Raw genomic sequence first — 24676 nt, forward strand, 5'->3', positions numbered from 1 at the left:
GGAACTATTTTCGAACAAATGTTTGGTATCGGTTGTGCGCAATAATAATGGCTATTAGGCCTACCAAATAGTTCTTCGATTAATGCTTTCATTCACAAGATATTTGAAGTTGGATGCCTTTCCCCATACAAAATGAAATGAAAAAACTTCTACTGATCAACTGTGGACAATTGCCCTCGTTTATGGTAATCGCATCCAATACTCCTGCCGCTGCTCCCACAAGCGCCTTGTCGATATGGTAGAGCTTTATCGAGTGGCGGGATTGTGTCATTACGTCCTGAAACATGGCTTTGAATGTTGGCCACTTGGTGTATTCACCATCAAAAATGGGGATCGGAGCTTTTAATGGCTGCAGGTGAGCGATGACCTGCGCTGGAGGAGCCGCCTGAATGTACTCGTCCTCTTGTGCCACACCGCATCGTCCGGGAACTATGAAAAATATTTCGCTGTGGTGTTTTGAATACTCGTCGTACGATGAATGTAATTTCGATGCGTTCACTCTCAAGTTAGCTGAATCGATCGGAAGACGGACATTGACATTTTAGTAGATGCAAAGAACCTTGTTCATTGAGATTTCGCTGGTGATTTAGCGATTTTTAGCGGAATCTGTTACGGCGGGTATTATGCTGGTAACTGCGCTGGTTCCTTCGGAAGCCATTTCTGTTTCGTCGAATCTACGGAATTCGTTCTCCGACGTTTTCTTTTTTTCTTTTTTCTCATCGTTCTGTCCCAACATTCAAATCTTATTTTTAGCGCTGTTCTGTCGCAGCAGGAATTGACTTTCGCACTGTTCTGCCTCAGCAGGATATTACTAATTCATTTGTCAATACAAAATATTCATAGACATTATCGCACATCAGTATGTTTGCAGCTGACTGTCTTCACTCAATAGTTTGCAATAATTTCGTCAAATGTATGGAACCCGTACTATACCAAAGGATATTCCACCTACCTCACAGCCACCTTGATCTCCTTCAGCGTATCCAGAATGTCCAGCTTGGTCAGGCAAATCGAGGTGTATCCGTTCACCATGCCAGTATACCGGAGCAATGCCAAATCCAACCAGCCACAACGACGCACTCGCTTTGTGGTAACACCGATTTCGCCACCACGCTTCTGCAGAAGCGATCCAATTTCCTGCAAGGAACAAGTATCGAATGTAAGCATTACTGAGGCATGACCATGGGAAGAAATACTCACATCGTGCAGCTCCGTTGGGAACGGTCCATCACCCACACGGGTAGTATAGGCCTTTACCACACCGACAACTTCCCCAATGGTTTGCGGGGGCAACCCCAAACCGGTAAGTACTCCACCGATACTGCAATTGCTGCTTGTGACGTAGGGATAGGTACCTGGAGAAATGGAAGGTTATCGTTATAGGTTACATTCTGAAGGGTCATACACAGCGAAACTGTGCAATGGGAGCAAACTACCAAAGTCAATGTCCAGCATAGCGGCATTGGCACCTTCCACCAGGACGCTTTTGCCCTCCTTTAACGATGCGTGCACCAGCGAAACGGTATCGCGCACCAGAGGTCGTAACCGTTCGGCATAGTCGCGGTATCTGTGAAAAAAGCGTTCGGTAACGACCAATTAGTTCTTGCCACTCTGGATGGTCACACACACAGAGACTGGGGATGGTGGTCACATGACTATCGTGTGTTACTGGAGAGAAGAATGAAACCCGCGGGAGCACCGTCGGTTTTATTTATTTAAACAACAAACGACTCATTTTCTTTCGACACTCAGGTGCTCCTCATTGAAAATTGATTATTTTCTACCTCAGATTCAGTCAACTCGGGACCGAATCGAATGCTTTTTAGAACCTAGAAATACACATATCAAACAAAGAGAAACCAACTGTTGGCTTTGAAAGAAGCATTGCTTTTTTGGAGGGTGGAGAATTAAGCAAATTGGGCAAACTATATAATGAACGGCAGATTCATATGACTTTGCTTACCTGACGAGTTCGGAGGCAACATCAACCTCAAAATTCGGGAATAGTCTCTTGTACATATTGACTAGTGATTCAAACCTGCAAAAAATAAGTGGAAAATTGAATATACAGTGTCAAAGATGACAATTCCAGGGCTGGTAGCGAAAGGTGGTGCCAAAAATAATTAGTTTAATGATCAGATACACGTGATGTATAAGAAACAAGTGTCCAAATAGTGACTTACGATTCTCAAATAAATTACTTGAAAATCAAAACGTTCAATTACACTATGTTAAGCAAATTTTGAACACCGCCAGCGCATGACGGCTCACTATAGTAGCTTGTCTGAAAGAACTTGAAACTATTCACATCCAGAGTGACAACCGCGCAGTAACGGATGACGCTTCTTTTATGCTCGATTGCCACCTCAGCTGTCTGAACGACCAACTGGAAAGCGTCTTCTTCTTTTTTCTGGCGTTACGTCCCAACTAGGACAAAGCCTGCTTCTCAGATTAGTGTTCTTATGAGCACTTCCACAGTTATTAACTGAGAGCTTTCTTTGACGATTGATCACTTTTGCATGTGTATATCGTGTGGCAGGTACGATGATACTCTATGCCTTGGGAATCGAGAAAATTTCCTTTACGAAAAGATCCTCGACCAGCGGGATTCGAACCCACGACCCTTAGCATGGTCATGCTGAATAGATGCGCGTTTACGGCTACGGCTAACTGGGCCCCTACTGGATAGCGTCCAGAGTAGATTTACACTACCCGCCATAAGTATGGAATCGCGTATTGCAACACTCATACTGAATATTGCAGCACCTTGAAAAGTTTAGCATCACCTTAAATGAATATTATCTCGTGATTCTGAAGTGCTAGATCAATGTATTTTTGAGATCATCTTAAAAAATACGTCTTTGAGCTCCTGCGATTTTTTATTTTTGTTGAACATATTTTTATCACTGGATTTTGGGTGATGCTAAACTTAAAAGTTCTGCAATACTCAGTATTGCAACGATTCCATACTTATGGTGGGTAGTGTATATTTCCTGAATCCAACTTGTTTTTTGGACAGGCCGTTCCCACCTTCCGTATACGATACTAGGCTGTTGAGGATCAACCTCTCCAATAACTTGCCCGTCGTATCAGGTCACCTGGTGGTTTCCCCGCCTTTGGTAATAGCAACAATTTCTGTCGCTTCCATACATCCGGGAAGATTCCTTGATCTATGCAGCGTTGCATCGTGGTTCTGAACTTGCCCGGAACCGCATTCACTGCGGCAACATTCGGGATATCATCGGGTCCCGATGCCTTGTTTGACGCGAATGATCTCACGACTTCTGTCAGCTCTTCGTTCGTCACCCTCTCCACTTCTTCTCCTTTATCTGCCGCATACGGCGATGGGGATCATGGGCTTGTGGGATGATCCGGCAAAAGTACATCGATTATTGATCGCAGTACCTCTGGCGACTTCTCTTGGGGCGTTATGGCACCTTTGGTCTTAGCCATTACCACTCTGTAGGCTTCACCCCACGGACTCAAATTGGCACTCTGGCATAGACTATAAAACCATGTCCCTTTCCGACTCCTAATTTCCTTCTTGAGAGCTAACTTTGCCTCTCTGAACGCTGCACTGCGTTATTCTCTTTGTGCATCTGTGCGTGCGCGTTGCATTCTTCGTCTAGCCCGGAAGCAGATTGCCCGAAGATTTGCAATTGATTCGCATAACCAGTACACCGTCGGCCTGTTCTCTCTAGGAGGAACTTTTCTCGACATGGAAGCATTACACGCTCGTGATATCACAACTAGCTCTTCACCGTTTAGGTCCAGAGTGTTCCGTTCACGGCTCAGGGCTTCAATGAATACATCGCCGTCGAAGCGCGCTGTTTTCCAATCTCGGGCTTGCGTCGAGTTACATCGCGCTGCCCTCCGCCCGCCTGATATTATAGTATAGCGAATCGATTGATGATCGATATGAGTATAGCCGTCATCAAAGCGCCAGTTCATGGTACCTAAAAGGTTAGGGCTACAGAACGTCACGTCGATAATCGATTCTACTCCATTCCTGAGGAAGGTACTCACTGTACTCACATTTGCCAGCTCTTCATTTAAAGCGGCCAGGGATTCCATCAATAGTTGACCTCTTTGGTTGGTGCAGCGGCTACCCCACTCCACTGCTCATGCATTAAAGTCCCAGGCTATAACTACTAGCTGCCGATTAGCTAGTTCGGCTATCATCCTGTCGACCATGTGGGAAAACTCCTCATTCGACCACCTTGTGCATGCGTAACAGCTGCAATAGAACACGCCGTTGATTTTTGCTCTCGCGAAACCGTCATTTGAGATAGACGCTACTTCTTGGATTGGGTATCGTCCTGTCGTCGCTATAGGTGCTAGCTGTTGAGTCCTATCCGCCACATTTGGTGTCCGTTGTCTGCCCTGTCGACACATATTAGGCACTTAGCGATTTGCTTACAACCGCTTGCTCTATGACCTTCGGTGCCGCATTTTCTACATAGCATACTTCTGTCGGAAACACTGCACGAAATCTGGCCCTTCCCGAAACACTTGAATCAAACTTGTATGCTCAGCCGGCAAACCGACCAGCCTACCTTGAGTATGCCCAAGTTTTTCGCTTTGTTGGCCTTTGCAACCGGCACCTGGGTGCCCTGCGGGCCATTTCTATGGTGGATGGCCTTACTGGGTACGTCGATGTCACACTGCTCTTTGAGGGCAGCCGAGACCTCCGCTGGGCATCGGTGACCTTATCCAGATTTCACACTAACCAACTTTACCCTTCTGTCCCTTCTAGTCTCTTCTACAGTTGGGGATCTTACATCAACCTCGTCGCCAAGTACTTCTTGAGCTAGTTCTTATAGGCTGCACTCTTTTGCTTGGCGTCCTTCTTTAAGACTAGGGTCGTTTCACCAATCCTAATCCGCCTTATGCTCCGCACATCTGTGCCCAATAACAATAATTTCTACGTGCTTTGTATCGCCTTCAGAAGCTCGGCGTATTTTGCGAGCTCCGTTGTGATGACGAGGGCCTCGCCTAAATTCCGACGTTTCACTGTTTTTGGTTTAGCATTCTCCTTGAGCTCCGTATTCGGTTTCCTCTCTTGTTTCTAATTTCCAACTCGTATCCACGGGTTGCTGTTGCCTTGTGTAGTTCCTGTGGATGCACAGTCTGGTTCGGGCTATCCCGTGGCTATTTTTTCTTGGCTTTCTTGGCCTTAAGCTTGGTGTTGGCCTCTCCACTGTTGCCATGACCTCTTGATCTAGGCTTTTGCCCACACTGTTCTCACTTAAGTTAATGTTGGTCGCCTCCTTTCTTGGCGGGAACCATAGCCGATTACTACTAAGTTCAGAATTCTCTCCTTCACATCACAAGGACACATCCATCTCCGTTGTAATAGTCGCCTTAGTGATTCCATGGCTATCTATGCAAGCAGGGAGGCCATATTAGGGTTTGACATAGTCCTTCATGGAGTACTAGGGGAAGTGGTGGTAAAATGAACAGGGGTGGTAAAATGAACACCGTGCCTTTTACCGAGAAAAAACAAATTTCGATGATTTTTTACCACGCACGGACGATTTAGAACATAAATCTGAATGTTCGAGTTGATACGTAGGTCAATTGAAGTGAAAATATCAACGAAAACTAAGATTTTAGAAAACCACGTTTGAAAATTAGAGCTGACGTTACTTTTAGCTTGGAAGACTTGAGGTTTTGCAGTGAGGTGAATATCGTTTTGATATGATGTCAAATCTGATACCTTTAGAATTATTTTTGAATGGGTTACAACCGTTATTGGATGTATTTTCGGTGGGGCAATGAACATTTTCAAAAATATGTGTTTTTCTCACGTTGTTTGCAAGGTGTTCATTTTACCACTAACCGCTGTTCATTTTACCCACATAGTGCAGGTGAAATGAACATTTGCTTCGCTTTTTGATAGCGATGAAAATATGTGAAAATATAGCTATTTAAGTCTGAATCCATGTAGCTGGTATAGATTACATCCCTATTTCTGATGTTAGGCGATTGAACTATACAAATTCCTCGTTTTTCTATCAGAAACATGATGATTTCCTTAAGGTGTTCATTTTACCACCCCTTCCCCTATGTTCAGAGCCAGATCGGTGCAAGTCAGGTAAGAAATGGCATCTGAGCCTACTCCCGCCGAGTTGGAAAAAACAGGCGACGAACTCTAAAGGTCTGCCAAAGTTTTACGGGATGGGGCAGCCTGCGCCATTGGCCAACTCGCCGTTTCAGGCCAGTGTCACCCGACCCTACAAAGGAAGTAGAATGTCGCCGCTGTCAGCCTCAACGCATATTATCCAGTACATATATCGTTACTTCTCTTTAGTCGTGCACTGTCATTATACATAATTGGGGCCGTACTGGCGGTGGACCTAATGTGCTCGAAGCACTCCTACTCGTAGTTCCATGCCTTATCCGTTTGTATCACGACCAGTATGCCATAATCAGGATCATACTGCCATTCATCCAAATGTGCCCGTTGGCACTCCTAGGAAACTGGCTAGGGTGCTTTGGCACTTTAGGCGGCACCGGTCGCTTTGATAGAGTTGCATTCGAATTGTTGTGGTATTTATGAAGATTCATCAGAGTCCACTGTGAACTCCACCACATCCTGGGCAACACCACAACTCGCAGAGGTCCAACGGAATCCAAACATGGCAGGCACAATGGCCGGCTTGTGCCCCTACTCACGATTTCGAAGGCGCAAATCTGCTGAAATAATGAACATACAAAGTCAATCTTCTTATTTTAAGCTTTCTGCTAGTGCACAAAGCTTAAACAGAAATTTCACTGTAGTTTGATGCTTCTTTCGCGAGATGCGTGCCTTCAATAGATAGAAATACGAATAACAGCTGCAAAACGGTTGGAGGTGGCGTGCTTGTGGGAGTCCATACCCGGCTTAAAGCAAGTCTAATCGAAAACGAATCCTGGATTTCTGTGGAACAAGTTTGGGTGGCTATTCAGCTTAGCGACCGCAAACTCTATCTATGCGTGGTATACATCCCTCCGGACCGGACTCGTGATATGGATTACATCAACACGCACTGTCAATCAATCGCCGTCGTCTCGGAATATGCCACCCATAGTGACGAAATGATCGTTCTTGGTGATTTTAACTTGCCAGACATCGCATGGACTCTAACTCACAGTGGTTTTCTGTGTCCCGATTATCAACGCACTTCGCTTCACGTTGGTGCTGTCAATCTTCTTGATTGTTACAGTACTGCTACTCTGGCTCAGATCAACCAGGTGATGAACGAAAATGGCCGCTACCTGGATCTCTGTTTCGTGAGTGGTCGTGATACTGCTCCTTTCATATCGACGGCCCCTGCACCTTTGGTCAAGGTTGTTTCTCATCATCCGCCGCTAGTAGTCGCCATCGAAACCAATGTTGTTCGTGATTTCATCTCTAGTCCATTGGTTGTTGCATATGACTTTCGCAAAGCTGATATCCTTAGTATAGCTGAATTGTTGTCCGAGACAGATTGGGATTGCATTCTAGATATAACGGATGTCAATAATGCAGCACTAACCTTCTCTCACGTCCTGGCATATGTCATTGAGAGGCACGTTCCTAAAAAAGTCATTCGGACCGATTCACGTGTTCCGTGGATGACCAACGATCTTCTTTTGCTGAAGAGGAAGAAGAAAGCAGCGCTCAGACGGTTTACCAAATTTCGCACATGGTCATCGAAATGCTACTACGTTAGACTCAACTATGAATACAGGCGTTTGAGTCGTTTCTGTTTTCATCGTCATCAGAGTAAAATACAACGCCGACTAAAATTGCATCCCAAATCCTTCTGGAATTATGTGAACGAACAGCGGAAGGAAGTTGGTTTGCCATCATCCATGACATTCAACGGCACTACTGGGTCTAACCTAGAGGAAATCTGCAATCTGTTCTCAAACAAGTTTGCAAGTGTGTTTGTAAACGAACAACTTTCCGTCGATTCCATCAATTCCGCGGCTAACAATGTGCCTTTGACTAATCAAACGCTTAGCAGCATACACCTTACTCAAGAAACGATCTCGAAAGCGGCATCACAGCTCAAAACTTCGTTCAAGCCGGGGCCAGACGGTGTTCCAGCTGCTTTTGTGAAAAGAATGATCGGCAGCTTGTTGGAACCGCTTCTCAAGGTATTTCAGCTTTCGCTAACCAGCGGTACATTTCCGACTTGCTGGAAAACAGCCGAAATGTTTCCCGTGTATAAGAAAGGAAGCAAGCGTGACGTTAACAACTATCGTGGGATTACATCGTTGAATGCTGTAGCTAAGCTGTTCGAGCTGGTGGTCATGGATTCGCTAAGCGCACACTGCAGACAGTATTTGAGTGCTGATCAACATGGATTCACTATCGGCCGTTCTACTACTACCAACCTGCTATGCCTTACGTCGTACATCACTGAGAGTATGAATGTTCGGGCCCAGACGGACGTGATTTACACCGATCTATCTGCGGCATTCGATAAGCTAAACCACGAAATTGCAATCGCCAAACTCGATAGGCTTGGAGTTGGAGGTAGCCTTTTGAGATGGTTCCGCTCTTACCTCACCGATCGTCAATTAGTGGTAGCTTTAGGAGAATATCGATCACCCTGCTTTTACGCGTCATCAGGCATACCACAAGGCAGTCATCTGGGTCCGTTGATTTTCCTTTTGTATTTTAACGACGTACACTTTGTTGTGGAAGGGCGTCGACTGACGTTCGCAGACGACCTAAAAATTTTTCTGCGAATATGCTCAATTGAAGATTGCCGTTATCTCCAGGACCAGATAAACGTCTTCGCTGGATGGTGTGATCTCAACCGACTAGTCGTCAATCCAGCAAAATGCTCCGTAATCACTTTTTCACGGAAGAAACAGCCGATAATCTTCGAGTATAGCATTTTTGATACGCCAATCGAACGAGTGCAGTGCGTTAAGGATTTGGGTGTTCAGTTGGATTCGCAACTGACATTCTCCCATCATATCGCTTATATTGTCGATAAAGCATCAAGAACGCTTGGCTTCGTCTTTAGAACTGCAAAGAACTTTACCGACATCTATTGCCTGAAAGCGTTATACTGTTCCCTCGTTCGAGCAACATTGGAATATGGGTCTGCGGTCTGGAGTCCGAACTACAACAACGGATGCGAGCGAATCGAATCAGTTCAACGGAGATTTCTTCGTTTTGCACTTCGGAGGCTACCTTGGAGAGACCCTTTACGCCTTCCGAGTTACGAGAGCCGCTGCCAACTGATCGACTTGCAACCTTTGCGAATTCGAAGAGACGTTTGTAGAGCTTTAACCGTCGTCGATACTCTAAACGGAAGAATCGATTGCGAAGCTATCCTGCAACAAATGCATCTGAACGTGCAACCTCGTCCACTGCGGAATAGTTCGATGATGAGGCTTCCATTTCGTCGCACCAATTATGGATTGAGCAATGCTGTTCATGGTCTGCAACGTGTTTTTAATCGTGTGGCGTCGATCTTCGATTTCCATCTGACACGAAATATGCTTCGTCGTAAATTTTCTAGCTTTTTCGCTGGCCAGAGGGACTGAAGACATATTTTAAGTTTGAAATGTTTTACGATCTTGACTTTTTTATATTCAATGTTTTGTCATGTTTGTTTTGTTATATAATATGTATTTTTGTTTTTATTTTTAATATCATTGGGACTATACATAGTCTGTTGATGTAAACCTAAATAAATAAATTCAAATTCAAAATTCAAAATTTTGAAACATTGAATTTTGATTCCAAGCTGTTTCAACTTAAGCCCATGAACTTTCGTCCTGTTTGCATTACTTGGGCCTTAAAGGATTAGAGCGTATTTTCAAAGGTATTGTTTGATAAATAAATGTCCCATTATCCATCACGAGATATCCAAATTTCTTTTAAAGAAGAATACCATAGATACCCACTAGGGGGACCGAAATCCGTACAGGCTAAAAATCCGTACACTTCATACAAATAGTAGGCGTTTTGTATGAAGTAGACGGATTTAGATTCATTTCTTAGGTGTACGGACTTTGATCCCGCACGGTATTAGGGATGATCTTACATAAAACTTGATTCAACTTAAAAATATCTTATATAAAAAATTTTCTCATAATTTTTGCTCGAAATATTTAAAAATAGGGAAAATAGTGACTTATTGCCGGAGAAAGTGAATTTAGTTATACTTTATAGTGATTGACTTAAAAAAAAGTGATTCGCTACCAGCCCTGCCATTCAGTAGAACTTACTTTTCGCTGAACACCTTGAAGTCTCCCAGCAAGTCCGACACTCGGATTCCATTGCGGGTGGCTTTGCTCGAGTAGCATGGGCCGATGCCCTTCTTGGTGGTTCCCAAAGACTTTCCTCCCTTCTCGGCTTCCTGCAGACCATCCACCTGCTGATGCAGATCGAACACCAGATGGGCACGGTTGGAAATGACAAGCCGCGATTCCCAGTTCGTGAGACCCTTGGCTTCATTCTTGGCCAACTCATCGAATAATCCGGGCAGGTGAATTACAACGCCATTTCCTGCAAATAGAAGAACAAGTTATGACATACATCAGTAATTTTACTAATTTGAATTTTTCATTACAACAAATTCACAGTACATTCAACTCTGATAAAAATACCTATAATAGCAAAATACAGTACCAACGTTTTTGGCACAGCACGTTGTGCCTTGCAATGAAATTCTGAGGGAAAGTGAGGCATAACTGCCATGCGAGGCAATATGACCTAAATATGTAACAAGATGAGAAGTTTCGTTTTTCTGTTAACAAGTAGACATACATTTTATGAACATAATATTATTTTATTTTTGTTACACGTAAAAATGGTTTAATTTAACAACTATCGGCCATCTTGCCCCACATGACGATTTGACCCCAATTTCCCCTAAATTCGGCTATCATTAGTTCACTCGCTCGCATCAACAGCTAAGCAGATGAAGACCATTAATGACACCGTTCATCTTAATAAAATCGATGACAGCACCGGCAGGGCCACGGTCAAAATTTGGCCAATTTCCACCCATTTCCCCTGTTTGAACAACCCGCAAGCAAAGATATAAATTAATATAGTTATGTACTACTAACGGATGAAAATACAACTCCATTGACCATTTCTGACTACGTTCGTTTACGGGCAAAGTTTCGTCGTTTTGGCGGTCAAGGTCAGGTTCGCATTCACAGGGGCAGTTCATTAGTTGACCGTTTTTGTACTTGCCAGCACCACAGAAGCATGCTTATTTAGTCTCTAATTAAGACTAATTGAGATCTGTAGTGTTTGCCTATCAGGCACGGTGGGTGGAGACTGTTAATTATAAGATAACGAACCATGTGATGGAATGGCACTGGAATTGTTATTTTTGTGGGTGGCGAACAATTCCTCGGGCAATTTGTCTGAATTTAAAACTAATTTAACGTATGAGCAATGAAATGGTTTGTTGAAATCATGAAATAGAAAATTACACTACGCTGAGTGTATCACTACTTCGAAAATCCTAAAATGAATAACTAATAATTGGTAATGTAAAATATTTACATAACACATATCCAAATGTGATTGCGTTAAACTGGAAAGTCTGAACCTAAAATATTTTAAAACTAAATCTCTGAGTTCACAACATCCTTCCAAAAAAGTAGATTTTAAAATTGGGGTTTAACGGGTGAAATGTTTGCATCGAAATGAGTAATCAATTCGATGCATTAGACAAATTTTCCTAACATGAAATCGAAGCAGCCCAGGATCTTTGATTCAAATGGGGAAACAAAGAGTGTCGCCTATTGTGGTCAGTGTTCCGAATTTGGGGGATTTAGGCAGGGGATCTTAAACTCCATTAAGAGAATCAAGCTTTGCTTCCAAATCTCAAAAAAGGAGACTGTCGCTTTTGTCGAAAACTCTTAAAGATCACGAATTTTATCATAAACATCTAGAAGAGAAGATGCAAAATGTTTTACTTATGGCGACAAAACTGAACATATGTTCCAGGTCGTCTTGAAAGGTCTCTCAAGTCTCTCAAGTGACTCAGTGCCGTCGGTGTGGGGTGGGGTCATGGAACAAAACATTGCCGCATGGATGCTAAATGCATGATTTGCGGAGGTTCTTTTCACGCTAAGAACGTGTGTCCTGTGAAAGAAGATACCAAAAAGTTTGTATGCGCAAAATGCGGGGGCAATCATAAGTCTAACTTTTGGGATTGTCCTTCGCGTAATCGAATCGTCTAGGCTCGTACCAGGCAGGTGAACGGCAACGTTTTTCGTAGCCGGAATTCCCCTGGTAGTGTTGAACGGTGCTCATTTTTCAGTCAACGATCGCTTGATTCAGAATCAGGAAGAATATATTCATGCTCATTCACAAACTAATTTTGTTCTATCGGGCAGCCGTTCAAATCTTTTAATTTCGAATGGATCTACCCAGCTTGGTAAATATACATTCATAGCTGCCTATTTGCCTTTTCAATGCTCTGACAGCAAATTAATTTGCTCCAAACTGAGTTGCGAAAATTGACCCTATCAGCTCCACTTTCAATTATTTTAGAGCCGACTGGAATATATATGAAACGTATATTGGCTCTAATCTTGATGTTAACATTTCTTTACAAACAAAACTTGATATTGACAATGCTCTTGAAACTTTAACAAATTCCATTGTTGAAGCCAGGAACATTGCAATTTCAAAATGTGAATCCGTGATTATAGACGACGATCTTAAACTCTTGATCCGTCTTAAAAACGTGAGGAGAAGGCAATTTCAACGCACTCGCGATCCTGCTATGAACATTATATGGCAGGATTTGAAGAAATCAAAAAAACGATTTTCACAATTAAGATACAAAAATTTTGAAAATAAAATTTCCTAATTGGACCCTGGCTCTGAGCCCTTTTGGAAATTATCAAAAAAATTTAAAAAAAAACCTCAGAAGCCAATACCGGCATTGAAAGAGGAAAATAAATTATAACTAACTAATTGCGAAAAGCTCAAAAACTCAAAACGCACTATTTTAATTGAGGACTTACTAGTCCAATAGAAAATCAAGTTACTCAGGACTTCGAAAATATTCTCAATCAAGAGAACGTTTTCGAAACTTCCTGGGAGATTGATTTGGAAGAAGTGAGAACTATAATTAGAAATTTCAAATATATGAAAGCTCCGGGTGATGATCGAATTTTCTACATCCTCATCAAGAAACTTCCAGAAAGTAGCTTATCATTCTTAGTTAATATATTCAACAAATGTTTTCTGTTGGCATATTTTCCTGGTAAATGGAAAAATGCTAAGGTTGTACCAATTTTAAAACCAGACAAAAGCCCTGCAGAAGCTTCTAGCTATCGTCTAATCAGTTTGCTTTCCTCCATCAGCAAATTTTTTGAAAAGGTCATTTTGAACAGGATGATGGTCCACATCACCGAAAATTCAATTTTTGCCAATGAACAGTTCGGATTCCGCCATGGACATTCGACCACTCATCAACTTTTACGTGTAACAAATTTGATCCATTCCAACAAATCTGAAGGCTATTCTACTGGTCTTGCACTTCTAGACATAGAAAAAGCATTCGACAGTGTTTGGCATGAAGGTTTGATTGTAAAGTTAAAGAATAATTCAAAGTTATCTGTTAAATCGTACACTTCAGGTTAATTATCAGAACTCCAGGTCTCAAAGACTTCCTGTAAGAACTGGTGTTCCTCAAGACAGCATTTGGTTTCAACCAATAGTGTATAATATTCTCACATGTGACTTACCTGAGTTATCTCAGGTTTGTCAAAAATCTTTGTTTGCGGATGACACAGGCCTCTCCGCCAAAGGACGAGGTCTGCGTGTAATATGTAGTCGATTGCAAAAAAGTTTGGATATTTTTTCTTCATACTTGCAAAAATGGAAGATTTCTCCTAATGCTTCCAAAACTCAACTAATAATATTCCCACATAAACCAAAAGCTCTTTATTTGAAACCTTCAAGTAGACACGATGAGAGGGCTTCCAATAAATTGGTCAGATGAAGTCAATTATCTAGGGCTCATGCTAGATAAGAATTTAACTTTCAAAAATCACATTGAGGGTATTCAAGCCAAATATAACAAATATGTAAAATGTCTCTATCCCTTTATTAATAGAAAATCAAAACTTTGTCTTAAGAACAAGCTTTTGATATTCAAACAAATTTTCAGGCCAGTCATGTTGTATGCTGTACCAATATGGACTAGCTGTTGTAGTATCAAGAAGTAAGCTCTGTAGAGGATTCAAAATAAAATTTTGAAAACGATTCTGAAGCTCCCTCACGGTGTGTTTCGTAGAGCAATTTCAAAACAAAAAAATCGGCATGTCTGAAATTTTGACACAAGAAAGCCATGATTGTGACCTTTCATTTGCAACTGAAACGATAATAATCGGTCAAGGGCTAGAGCAATATTTTTTTTTTCAATTTTTTTTTCACGGAATATAGGATATACCTTAAGATTGAAACTGTAAATAAATTGGCCACGTAGGCTTCAGGCCCCTGGAATTAGTGTTTTTAGGAATTTAGTCGCCTCGTGTCAAGGAGGGCGGGTTCGATTCTCGCTTCAAACCTGTAAGCTTTTCGTGAGGAGTGTTTTCCGACTGTGCTACTGGATGTTGCATACTGGTCCGTTTTCTGGTGTTGTGCTTCCTTCAAAGGGCAAAATGTTCACTTGAAGCATTAATGTGTAAGCAATATTCTGTCAATTCTCACAACAAACAAAAGGACAATAGTGTCAGCATTGCAATGCTATTGCAATTGTGTCATTAATACAAATGTGAACTTGTCAATATTTTGGAATCTATGACAGAAGGTGCAAAAAGCAAATAGTCAAAAATCTTCTTTCAAAGATGATTAAACTTCCCATAATTCGAATCATTTTCGACGTTTTGCCTTTCGACCTTTTGCATTTTGGACCATTTGCCTTCCGACCTTTTGTCTTTCGACTTTTTGTTCTTTCGATCGTTTGTCCCTGAACCAAGTCAGAAAGATGAATAATATACTTGTATTGTAAGTATGCCAACTTAGTTGTAAAAGCAATACAAATTTTAACAATGAATGAAAGGAAATGTGGGCAATTCGGGCTCATGTATGTAAATTTTTAGGTCTAGAGTATAGTCAACAAGATATTGACACTTGATTTTTGCACCATTTCCATCTAAATCCGTTTCAATAGTTTACTATTTACTTAAATTTACAAATGTACGGTGCATTTAATATGATATTACAAACAACTCTTCAAAAAAAAAGTTGCACTAGACCCCCCGATAGATTATTTTGATTTTAGCAGCAAATTAAAAAGAATGGTCTTGGCTTTCATCGGTCCAAATTAAAGGCATACTGATTTTTTTGTTATTAAGTTACTTGAAAAAGACACCGTGCCCTCCCTGCTATAATACTAATAGTTACATAAAATATCCAATATAGAAACATTGGAACAATTGTCAAATAAAATTATTAATAATTTAAGACCAACATCGTTGCAATCTTCTATTGGCATGATTAATGCGTTATATATTTAGATTATGATAGGTTTAGTTGATTGAAAGCGCCTGTTTTCTCTTATTTGCAGGTGAAATCAACTTATGAACTGCTATGACAAATGAAATGTGATATGTTGTTAACAAAATGTTAATAAAAACTTAATGCAATTTTATCAAATTAGGATGATAGTGTTGCCTAACAACACAGAACACCTAGATATAAGAAAATAATGTCATATTTGAATTTATACTAAAAAAAGTTATAACATAGATCTACAAGACACTTTCTTGCTTTGCCACAGACATGAAAAGAGATGAAAAGCATAGCGCTGTTTCATTAATTATACAATTTCACTTTGGTGATCATATTATTATGAAAATCCCATTTTATTACATATTTTTAAAATCGTCTCGGTGTAAATTTTGATGATCATATTCTCTGTTTTTCTACATTTGCAACGATCAACCAGAACATGGTGTTCCTTTCTAACTTCTTTATGTTATTCTTATTTAAAAAATGTATTTGATCATATCATGAAAATAAGTGAAGACGCACAAATCGACTATGGTCACAAAGGGCGCCAGCATATTATAAAACAAACCATGTATCCAGCATTCGTTCCAGTCACGCTATTATAAACAACTGTTTTTCTTGAAATTCAAGAAAAGTTTTCGACGAGTAAGCAAATATTATGATGTCGTTATACAGTAGCGCACGAAATACTATGGCTACATATTCAAGTGACAATAACTAACTTTTATAAAAATTAGGTTGAATTTTCTCGGACATTATTGGTTTTTTCATTAAGGACGGACGACCTTTGGTCCAACTTACTCTAAATATAAAATTTAAAATATTGTTAATTTTGTCACCAACAGACAAGTAGAACATAATCGTTCTTTAAACTCAACTCGGTGCAAAGTAACCTTAAATTTAAACTTTAAATCAAGTAGATAACTTTTTAAACTTAATAATTTTCAACTGCAAAATTACCAGTTTGCACAGTTTTTATCTGTCACTGTGGATGGCTCTCGTTCAAGCGATGTTTTCTGTAACCCGACACAACTCAAAGGAATATAAATCAACTTTATGATCAAACATCACGGTGTGCGTCATGACCCGCTCACATTATTGTTTGTCAACTTTCCAACTTGTTAAATCATGATAAAAACTCATTCAACTTAATAGTGAACAGCCTTCACCGGGGTGCGATAGCGAAAGCAAACCCGAGATATAAACGTGTATCATCTTTTCCATGCTTTGCGTTTTCAACGTCAAACTTGATTGTTTCCGCCAAATTTGGTCGATAATGTTTAGAGCCATATTTAATAAACTAAGCGCGCAAAAAAGTCTGAGCAAGGGCAACGGTTTGGGTTTGACCTTGATGTGCTAATGCAAATAGCTTCGAAGAACAAGTTTTCACCATTGTCAGTCGCGATTTGCGATGCTACGACGAAGCTTTGCCCAACAATGCTTACATCGAATAACTATTAGATCGATATGATGGAACGTACCGGCTGTTCAAGGGGTAAGGGCTTTGGGGAGGTACCAAATATACTCACCGATAATTGATGTGCACTTATCATTGATGATTCCACTGGGCAGCAAGTGAAAGTCGAAATCCTTTCCGTTGACTACGACGGTGTGTCCTGCATTGTTTCCTCCCTGAAAGGTATAAAAACGAAAGCGAAAATCAATAAATGGTTCAAATTTATTCGATCAAAATCAGATTAAGTATGACACGTGGGTTTTCCATATTGTACACAGAGAAAAATAAATATTTAAATTTCAATTGAAGACAAATGTGAGAATGAAAGAAATTCATGAGTTATTACAGAATTATGCAAACTTCGATGAATATGCATTCAATTTTAACTTAAAAATGTTTAAAAGATGAAGATGAAAAAGAAGAACGTCACCCCCTGGAGCAAAGGAGGGTATACATGTAAAGTTTTCATGAATCAATGAATATTAAAAAATACTGTAATTTCACGTTGTTTTCGATACACATCATTCGAGTTACATCCGAATCATTGTAATATAATGCATGAAACGACGTAAGTCAACCAATCACGTTTTTTATACTATTTTATAATAATTTGAATGTAATTTAACACAAAATTCACGACGCATGATGTACATCGAAAATTACGTGACATTACTATTTATTTTTCGCTGTAGTCTACTCAATATCGACTTAATGAGATTGTCGTATACATCCCCAGATTGTGATGCTTTCGACAGACCAAGAACTTGGGAACATATGTAATGTAGGTGTTAAAAATAAAATCACTCAATCGGTTCGGAAGCTGTAAACAAAACCGCTTGAATCTTGTCGTCATAGTCGATTGAGGGGATGATGGACATGATGATGGTCGTCCTACCCAACCGGTCGGTCGGTCGGTCGGTCGGTGGTCAAAGGTTTCAACTAGAATTCGCGCAAATTCAAACGACGGCAGCAGGTCGAATACATAGCGAAAAGTGGGTGCGGTAAAAATTGGACAATAGTGTCAGGTCGATTCTACGATTATGGTAGAAAGCTTGGAATTATAACATATTTTGTTACAATTTTGATAAATGTAGTCGAAATTTTGTTATAATGTTTGTTATTTTAACTTCTAACTATCCGAGATTATAATATATTTGTTAGAAAAAAAAACGTGCTAACTGAATAACAAAATATGTTACAATTCTGTTGTAATTCTCTGATCGGTTAACCTCCCGTACTAATACTCTGGAGATCACATCAGGAAATGGAATAGATCACGTTTTGACCAATGAAGGGTAAATTAATTAACCTATTACGCATCAATGAAGGGTACTTCTACGACATTATCGATGTCAGTGTCAAGCCAACCACGAGGACTACCTGGTAATGCTGAAGTTTCTCCCAGACCTCTCCCTATTTAACAGCGTACGGTACCGACGCCCCCTTTGCGTAGATCTAGAGCTGCTAAGGCAGTCGTATGGCACCATTGTAAACGCGAAGCAACTAGTTTCTGCATTGCCGGAAGACGGTGGAGCTTGATTAAACCACAGCTGAAAGCAACGTCGCATCCCGTAAAAGCTTTGTGTCGGGTGCCGAGATGAGAAAGGATAGGGATGGCAGCATTTTAATAATGGAACGTAAGGTGATTGATAGGTGCAAGCAGCACTTTGATGGACATCTGATTGGTGCTGAAGGCGCATGCAATGAAGGGCAAGACCAACGAGGAAATGTCTACGTTAGTTTTAACGGCTCAAGAATAATAATCGAGTCAAGGTGTGTGGGTTCGATTCCCGCTTCAGTCCGGAAAACTTTTCGTCAGAAACGTATTTCGACTGTGCCACTGGGCGTTGCATGCTAGTCCGTTGACTAGTGTGGTGTTTCCTTCAAAGGACAAATCGTCCACTGACTGAAAGCATTAACGTGTCGGTGTCTTTAAAAAAACTGGGGAAGATAGTGGATGAGAACAGCTTTCCGGGAAACTTACAAGATTTATCAGATTGAGCATGGATGATGTGCAAAGCAATAGTCGTCGATGGTTACGACAATGCAATGTGATGTTCATTTGTGCCTATTGTTTAGAATTGCACTAAAAAGGGTTATCCAGTTATCCGATTTGACAGTCCAGGAACGATCTTCAACTAATCCCATCAATTTGTTTGCTTCGCGGGTAATGTGGATATGGCCAAGCATTTGGAAAGCATAGCATAGCGCATGGACTGATTGTACATGTCAATAATGGTTGATACTCCGTGATTGATCGGAACTTCGATCGAACAAAAAATACCACCAGCTAGTGACCAATCGATTAAGTTTTCAGCTCAAACTGATGTCTAGTTCTCCAGATTCGTGCTCTTGAAAATTTTAGGATTGGCTTCGATTCATCTTCACCTTAAAAGGAAAAAGATCTGGGTGTCAGCTTTGGTCGGTGATACGATCCATGGCTAAGGAGGACACAATACGAACTTTCCTCAAAATTAGTTTTGCGTTTTTGTCTCGTGGTGGAATAAAATTAGTATGAAATTTTTAGTGGTTAGTATTCATATGAGCGAGTTATATTAATTTAATCCATCAAATTAATTCGAAAAAAGAAAGAAAACAATAATTTTTCTTATAGTTTTAACTTCCATGTACCTATTTCTTCTAGGGTCTTCCTAATTTGACCATCCTATAATATAAAATCAATGTGATTGACCAATTTAAGAACCGAAGTGAAGAATATGGGTAAAACTGCTTCTGGTGGCCTATATTATACAATGCAATTTTCAATGCGAAAAAAAGTTTATAAAATGTCATGAATAATTTTCTTGGGAATTTCTTGAATTGGAAATTTTAAGGTATTTTTTTGGAAAAAAAATTATTTTATAATTTTCGGATTTTTTCCGGTTACCCAAAAAATTTACAAAATAATCTTTGCACTTGATATTTTGTTTTTTTTTTTTTTTCATTCGAATTTGGATGATTTTAACTAACTTATTTGTGAACTTTTTTTAATTATATTCATAAAGTACTATAAACCTCAAATGGTTTAATTTTCGAAATTTTTTTGAACAAAATGATATAAACTATTTGTTGAAATAAAAGATAATATAAAGATCATCCGCCCACTAGAACTCATATAAACTTCAAAGAGATGTTTGAATAATACACAGGGTGATTACTATTTAATAGAGATGGTCGGGTCTCGGGTTTTCAAACCCGAAACCCGACCCGAACCCGTCGGTTCGGGTTTGAAAATTTAAAATTTTTCGGGTTCGGGTTCGGGTAGGGTTTGAAGGCTACAAAGTTATCGGGTACGGGTCGGGTTCGGGCTTGAAAAAAGTCGGGTTTAGTCGGGTTTGGGTCGGGTTTGGTGAGAATGGTGAACAGAGTAACAATCTAAAAGCATCCCTATGCATCAGAAACGATGAATTTATCGTCTTTTAAACTCGGGTTCTATTCGGGTTTTTCTTAGAAAACTTTTTCGGGTCTCGGGTTCGGTTCGGGTTTGAACAGCGAAAATTTTTCGGGTTCGGGTCGGGTCCGGGTTTGCTTTTCAATTACAGTCTCGGGTTCGGGTCGAGTCCGGGTTTTAAGAAATAAAATAAGTCGGGTACGGGTCGGGTTCGGGTTTGAAAAATGTGAAACCCAACCATCTCTACTATTTAACATAGAAAAAAGATGAATGTGTGAATTTTAATTTCCAGTGTACATCCAATTTTGTACTTGTATAACATTTGTCTCTACTATGTATAGATATCTTAATTTCCAGCCACATCGTTTAAAATCATTACAGTTGGCACAAAAAATACCGAAAAGCATATATTTTAACGTGCGTGCCAGTTGTAAAACCTTTGGAACAACGCATGTGATTAAGAATCAAAGTAAATGAAGACAGATTTAATTTATGATTCCACGAAAGAGCAAAGCTCAATAGTCAATCTATTACTTTCTGAGAATGCTATGCGGAACTATGCGTTAGACTTGTCCCATGACAATGGTTTCTTGAAATACTTGATCTGGTGGAACTCATGCTGAATCCAAGGAAAGATTACCCCAAATACTTTTTTTGATCTCCTGTAAAGTTGACTAACACTTCTGATATTAATCAAAAATTTCATCTCCCAAAAATCGCGTGAAGAACTTAAAAAAAACTCTGGCTAAGAATACCGAAATGATCTCGCTATTCATTTATTCATCAAAGAGCTTGCCATGAATGAAATTTATTTCCAGAAATTTATTGGGGATGATAAGAAGAATTCGCTGTGAATATGGAGAAACCCATACAAAATCTCTTCAGGGGCCACATAAGACCTATGTCATAGATCGAAGATTACTCTAATTAGTTATCGAGATTAGGCTTCACCAAGGATCAGTATCATCAATAATCAAGAAACTTGTCAAATATTTTCTTGGTTTCTGCTTTCTACTTAGAATTTCAAGCAAAATCAGCCAAAGGTCTATTCAAATACCCAGTAAAAACCAAAATAGCAATCTACAGATAACCTTTTTAGTGATCTGTCAAAAATAATTATCGAGAAATTGATCAATTATCGGTTCGATATCCGTAAGGATTGCAGCAAAGTTCCTCATAAAAAATTGCTATGAATCTGAATGAAAATCTAGCAAGAATCTCACCAATAATGTTGACAAGAATCCCTATATTCCCTTCTTGTAGTACTTTGAAGAGCCTAATCTATCTGTTTACCAATTCACTGAAAGTTAAACATGTTGAGAAGTACGAGTGACAAGCATGTGTGGAAATTGAAACAAACCGTATTTTTTTCTGAAATACCTTTTTTACGAAAATTCATCTGGAGTTCTTTCGAAAATGCTTCTAAGATTCTTTAAGGTATTCTGTTGGAGTAATTTCAGATGTTTTTTTCAAAACATTTCCTGGAATTCTTCAAGAAATCGTTCTGGGTAGCTTCCACAAAACCTTCGGAGATTTTTCCGGAAATGTCTCCGCAATTCTTGCGTAAATCTTCTCGAAAAATCTTCCAAAAGTCCTGCTGACATTTTTCGGAGTATTATTCGAGGATTCTTCCGGACAACCATCTGGGATTTGTCCAGTAATCTCTTCACGATTCTCCCGGAAATCCTGCTGGAATTCTTCGGGTTATTTTTCGGTGAATGCTCCTGAGATTCTTCTACTACAAGGATTCTCCTGGAAATTTTTCTGAGATGCATACATCCCTTTTTCGTATACTTCCAGAAAATTTCCTAAAATTCTTCCGGAAATCCCTTTGAAATACGTCCATAAATTTTGTTGGGATTCTTCCAGAAATTCATCGCGAATCGTTCCGCAAATCCTCCTGAAATTCTCAAGAAATCACTCGACAATTGATTGGTCACCTGTTATTCCCGGATTTTTCCCGCTTTTCCCGGATGGATTTGTAAAAGGTATCCCTAGATATTGTTTTAAGAGTCCATAGTTACTTTTCATCAATAGAGAAAAAACTTACGAGGGATCTTGAGGGATCCATGAATGAGTTGAAAGTTGAAATAGCAATACCTAACAAATATCTTATGGAATTTTATAAGATAGAAGAAAATCAAATGATTTTTTTTAAGAAGAAAAAAGGAATTATTTAAAAGGAATTTTGCGTGTAATTCTTGGACGAGAGTTCCCTCTCGCGTGAGAAAATTTCTAAAATGGTATGTAGAGGAATTCCTGGAAGCCCAAGTAATATTGCTGAATAAACGAGCTGAAATGAGCTGTATATATATAGCATTTTAGATTAATAAGCTGCCATTCAGCTTCCAATGTTACTTGGAAAGACTATTGGGGGACTCGGAAAATAAATAAGACTATGCAAAATTTCAGCTTGTTTTGTCCAATTTTGTTATTATTGTTATTCCTTTACGTGTTAATCAACGTCGCCTTGCTAATAGGTTTTCATTGAATAACTTTTCACAAGCATCGGATTGCTTTGCGGTTTTCGACAATGTTGTTCATCGTAGAAGATCTGAATAGGTATAGATCTGTGTTCAGAATGTTTATAGAGGTCAATGGGCGACCTCTGGCGATTTTTTTTGCTAAAGTAAGTTTTCCCATAGTAAATCCCATACACACTTTGAACGGCCTGCGCGTAAATATAGTTTCACCGATCGAGCTTAAATTTTGCACAGTTGTTATGGGACCTAAATGCAATCCAAAAAGTGGAATGGAGCGAGAATCTAAATTTTTCATATAACCGTGTCCCAGGCTAATGCCGATGGTGCTTGTGTGAGACGTCAAATACGAAGGAAAACGATACGCGCCCCTAGTTGTGAGATATGTGATATAAAAATTTGAAATTAGTGTGGTTGCTGAAAAAATCAGGAGTGTTACGTCTGTTTGTATGTGGTGTAATTTTAGAAGAAAATACAAGTGTGGTTGTTACGTTAGTAATGTTAGAATAGCGAGGCGATTGCTATTACGTTGACAAAGACGAGGACTTGGAGAAATTCCTCTGAACTTTCCAGTATATTGTTAGTCAGAACTCTTAGAACAGTTCATGGAGTAATTGTTCATGTTTTTGAAAAAAAAAACAAATTAACGTTTGCATAGACACATATGTATAAATTAAGAATCTTAGGGTGATCCCATGTGTCTATCTGGCCAGGACGAAATCGCCGGTCAAAAAGTGTTTGAAAAATTAGCCTTGTTCTGAATTCGGGACAAAACTGTAATCCATTTTTTCAAGCGTTAGAGCTCTAAGCTACCATCCAATTTTTCTCATGTACATTTCCCAGGCAACCCACACTCGCTCGTCAAGAGTATTTTTGGAACAACGCCAACCTGAGAGATGGTGTCTTCATATCGTACCCCGGTGACCCTCCGCTTGGTCTATTTTTTGTTTGTTTGCGAATTACAATACCACCACCACGTGACTATCGACACGCCCGACATTGAACGAACAGAGATCGACCAATGTGCAGAGGGAGGAGGTTGGGATATCCCAACAGGCGTGGTGAAAAAAAAGGAATATGTTAACCATCTGAGCAGCTGTTTTAGATAAAACCAAATGTTTCAGTAGGTATGTACACTTACTAAGCATTGCTTAGTCATCTACTCATGTAGAGCGTTTCTCGTTAATCACTCTGGTTTTAAGAATATCGCACAATATCTATGATTAAGAGGAGGGTTTAATATGTGATAAAGCTGCACAAATTACCATCTCAAGGAGGTTATATGAAAGCCTTTGCTACTAAAGTTTGGACAGTAACTCCAAAGCAATGCAATCAATCGTGAAAATAATTTCCCTTTTTGTTACTTACAATCAATGTATTCAACAAAACTATGATGTTGATCGCTTAAGCTAAAAGTTCCCTAAAGCCATAGGTAATTTGAGGACGGAGCACAAAAAATATGCAAAACCTCTTTTGGTATGGACGCAAGTCTAACACAGTGATTCAAATTATTCGTTGATCCCTGTAAACTATAGAATTGTAGTAGAGAAAGGCATTCAACTGACAACCCTGTTTTAATCTACGAACTGATTGCAAACGCAGAAAAAGCCGTGGGCGAATGTTTATTAAATAAATTATCGTTATTTCTAAGAGGCGAAAAATAATCAGTATATAATTTTACCAGCACAATCCGAGAACCATCGGTCGAAAACATATTGTGGGTGTACAGTGGCGCTTATAGCTATAGTGTAGTTGGCAATGATTTCCCTCAGTTTGAGTGAAAGAAAAAGTCAAATGTGTTGCAGAAATGTTACGTTTGATGGTTCGTAGAAGCTTAACGCAATGTACCTTTAGCTTAGGAT

The 24676-nt window shown here is 39.8% G+C and overlaps 1 protein-coding gene across 1 annotated transcript in view; it reads right to left on the bottom strand.

The window, feature by feature from the left end:
* Positions 1 to 24676, bottom strand: part of LOC5577407 (adenylosuccinate synthetase) — a 66492-nt gene that overhangs the window by 6442 nt on the left and 35374 nt on the right. The window contains exons 2-7 of the mRNA XM_001656438.2: positions 17017 to 17119; positions 10222 to 10501; positions 1964 to 2038; positions 1437 to 1567; positions 1201 to 1355; positions 953 to 1137 (exon numbers count right to left, since the gene is read on the bottom strand). Coding sequence (XP_001656488.1) covers positions 953 to 1137; positions 1201 to 1355; positions 1437 to 1567; positions 1964 to 2038; positions 10222 to 10501; positions 17017 to 17119 — 929 coding nt within the window. The remainder of the gene's footprint in view (positions 1 to 952; positions 1138 to 1200; positions 1356 to 1436; positions 1568 to 1963; positions 2039 to 10221; positions 10502 to 17016; positions 17120 to 24676) is intronic.

Source organism: Aedes aegypti, chromosome 1, assembly GCF_002204515.2.
Source record: "Aedes aegypti strain LVP_AGWG chromosome 1, AaegL5.0 Primary Assembly, whole genome shotgun sequence".
NCBI classification, from domain to species: Eukaryota; Metazoa; Arthropoda; class Insecta; order Diptera; family Culicidae; genus Aedes; species Aedes aegypti.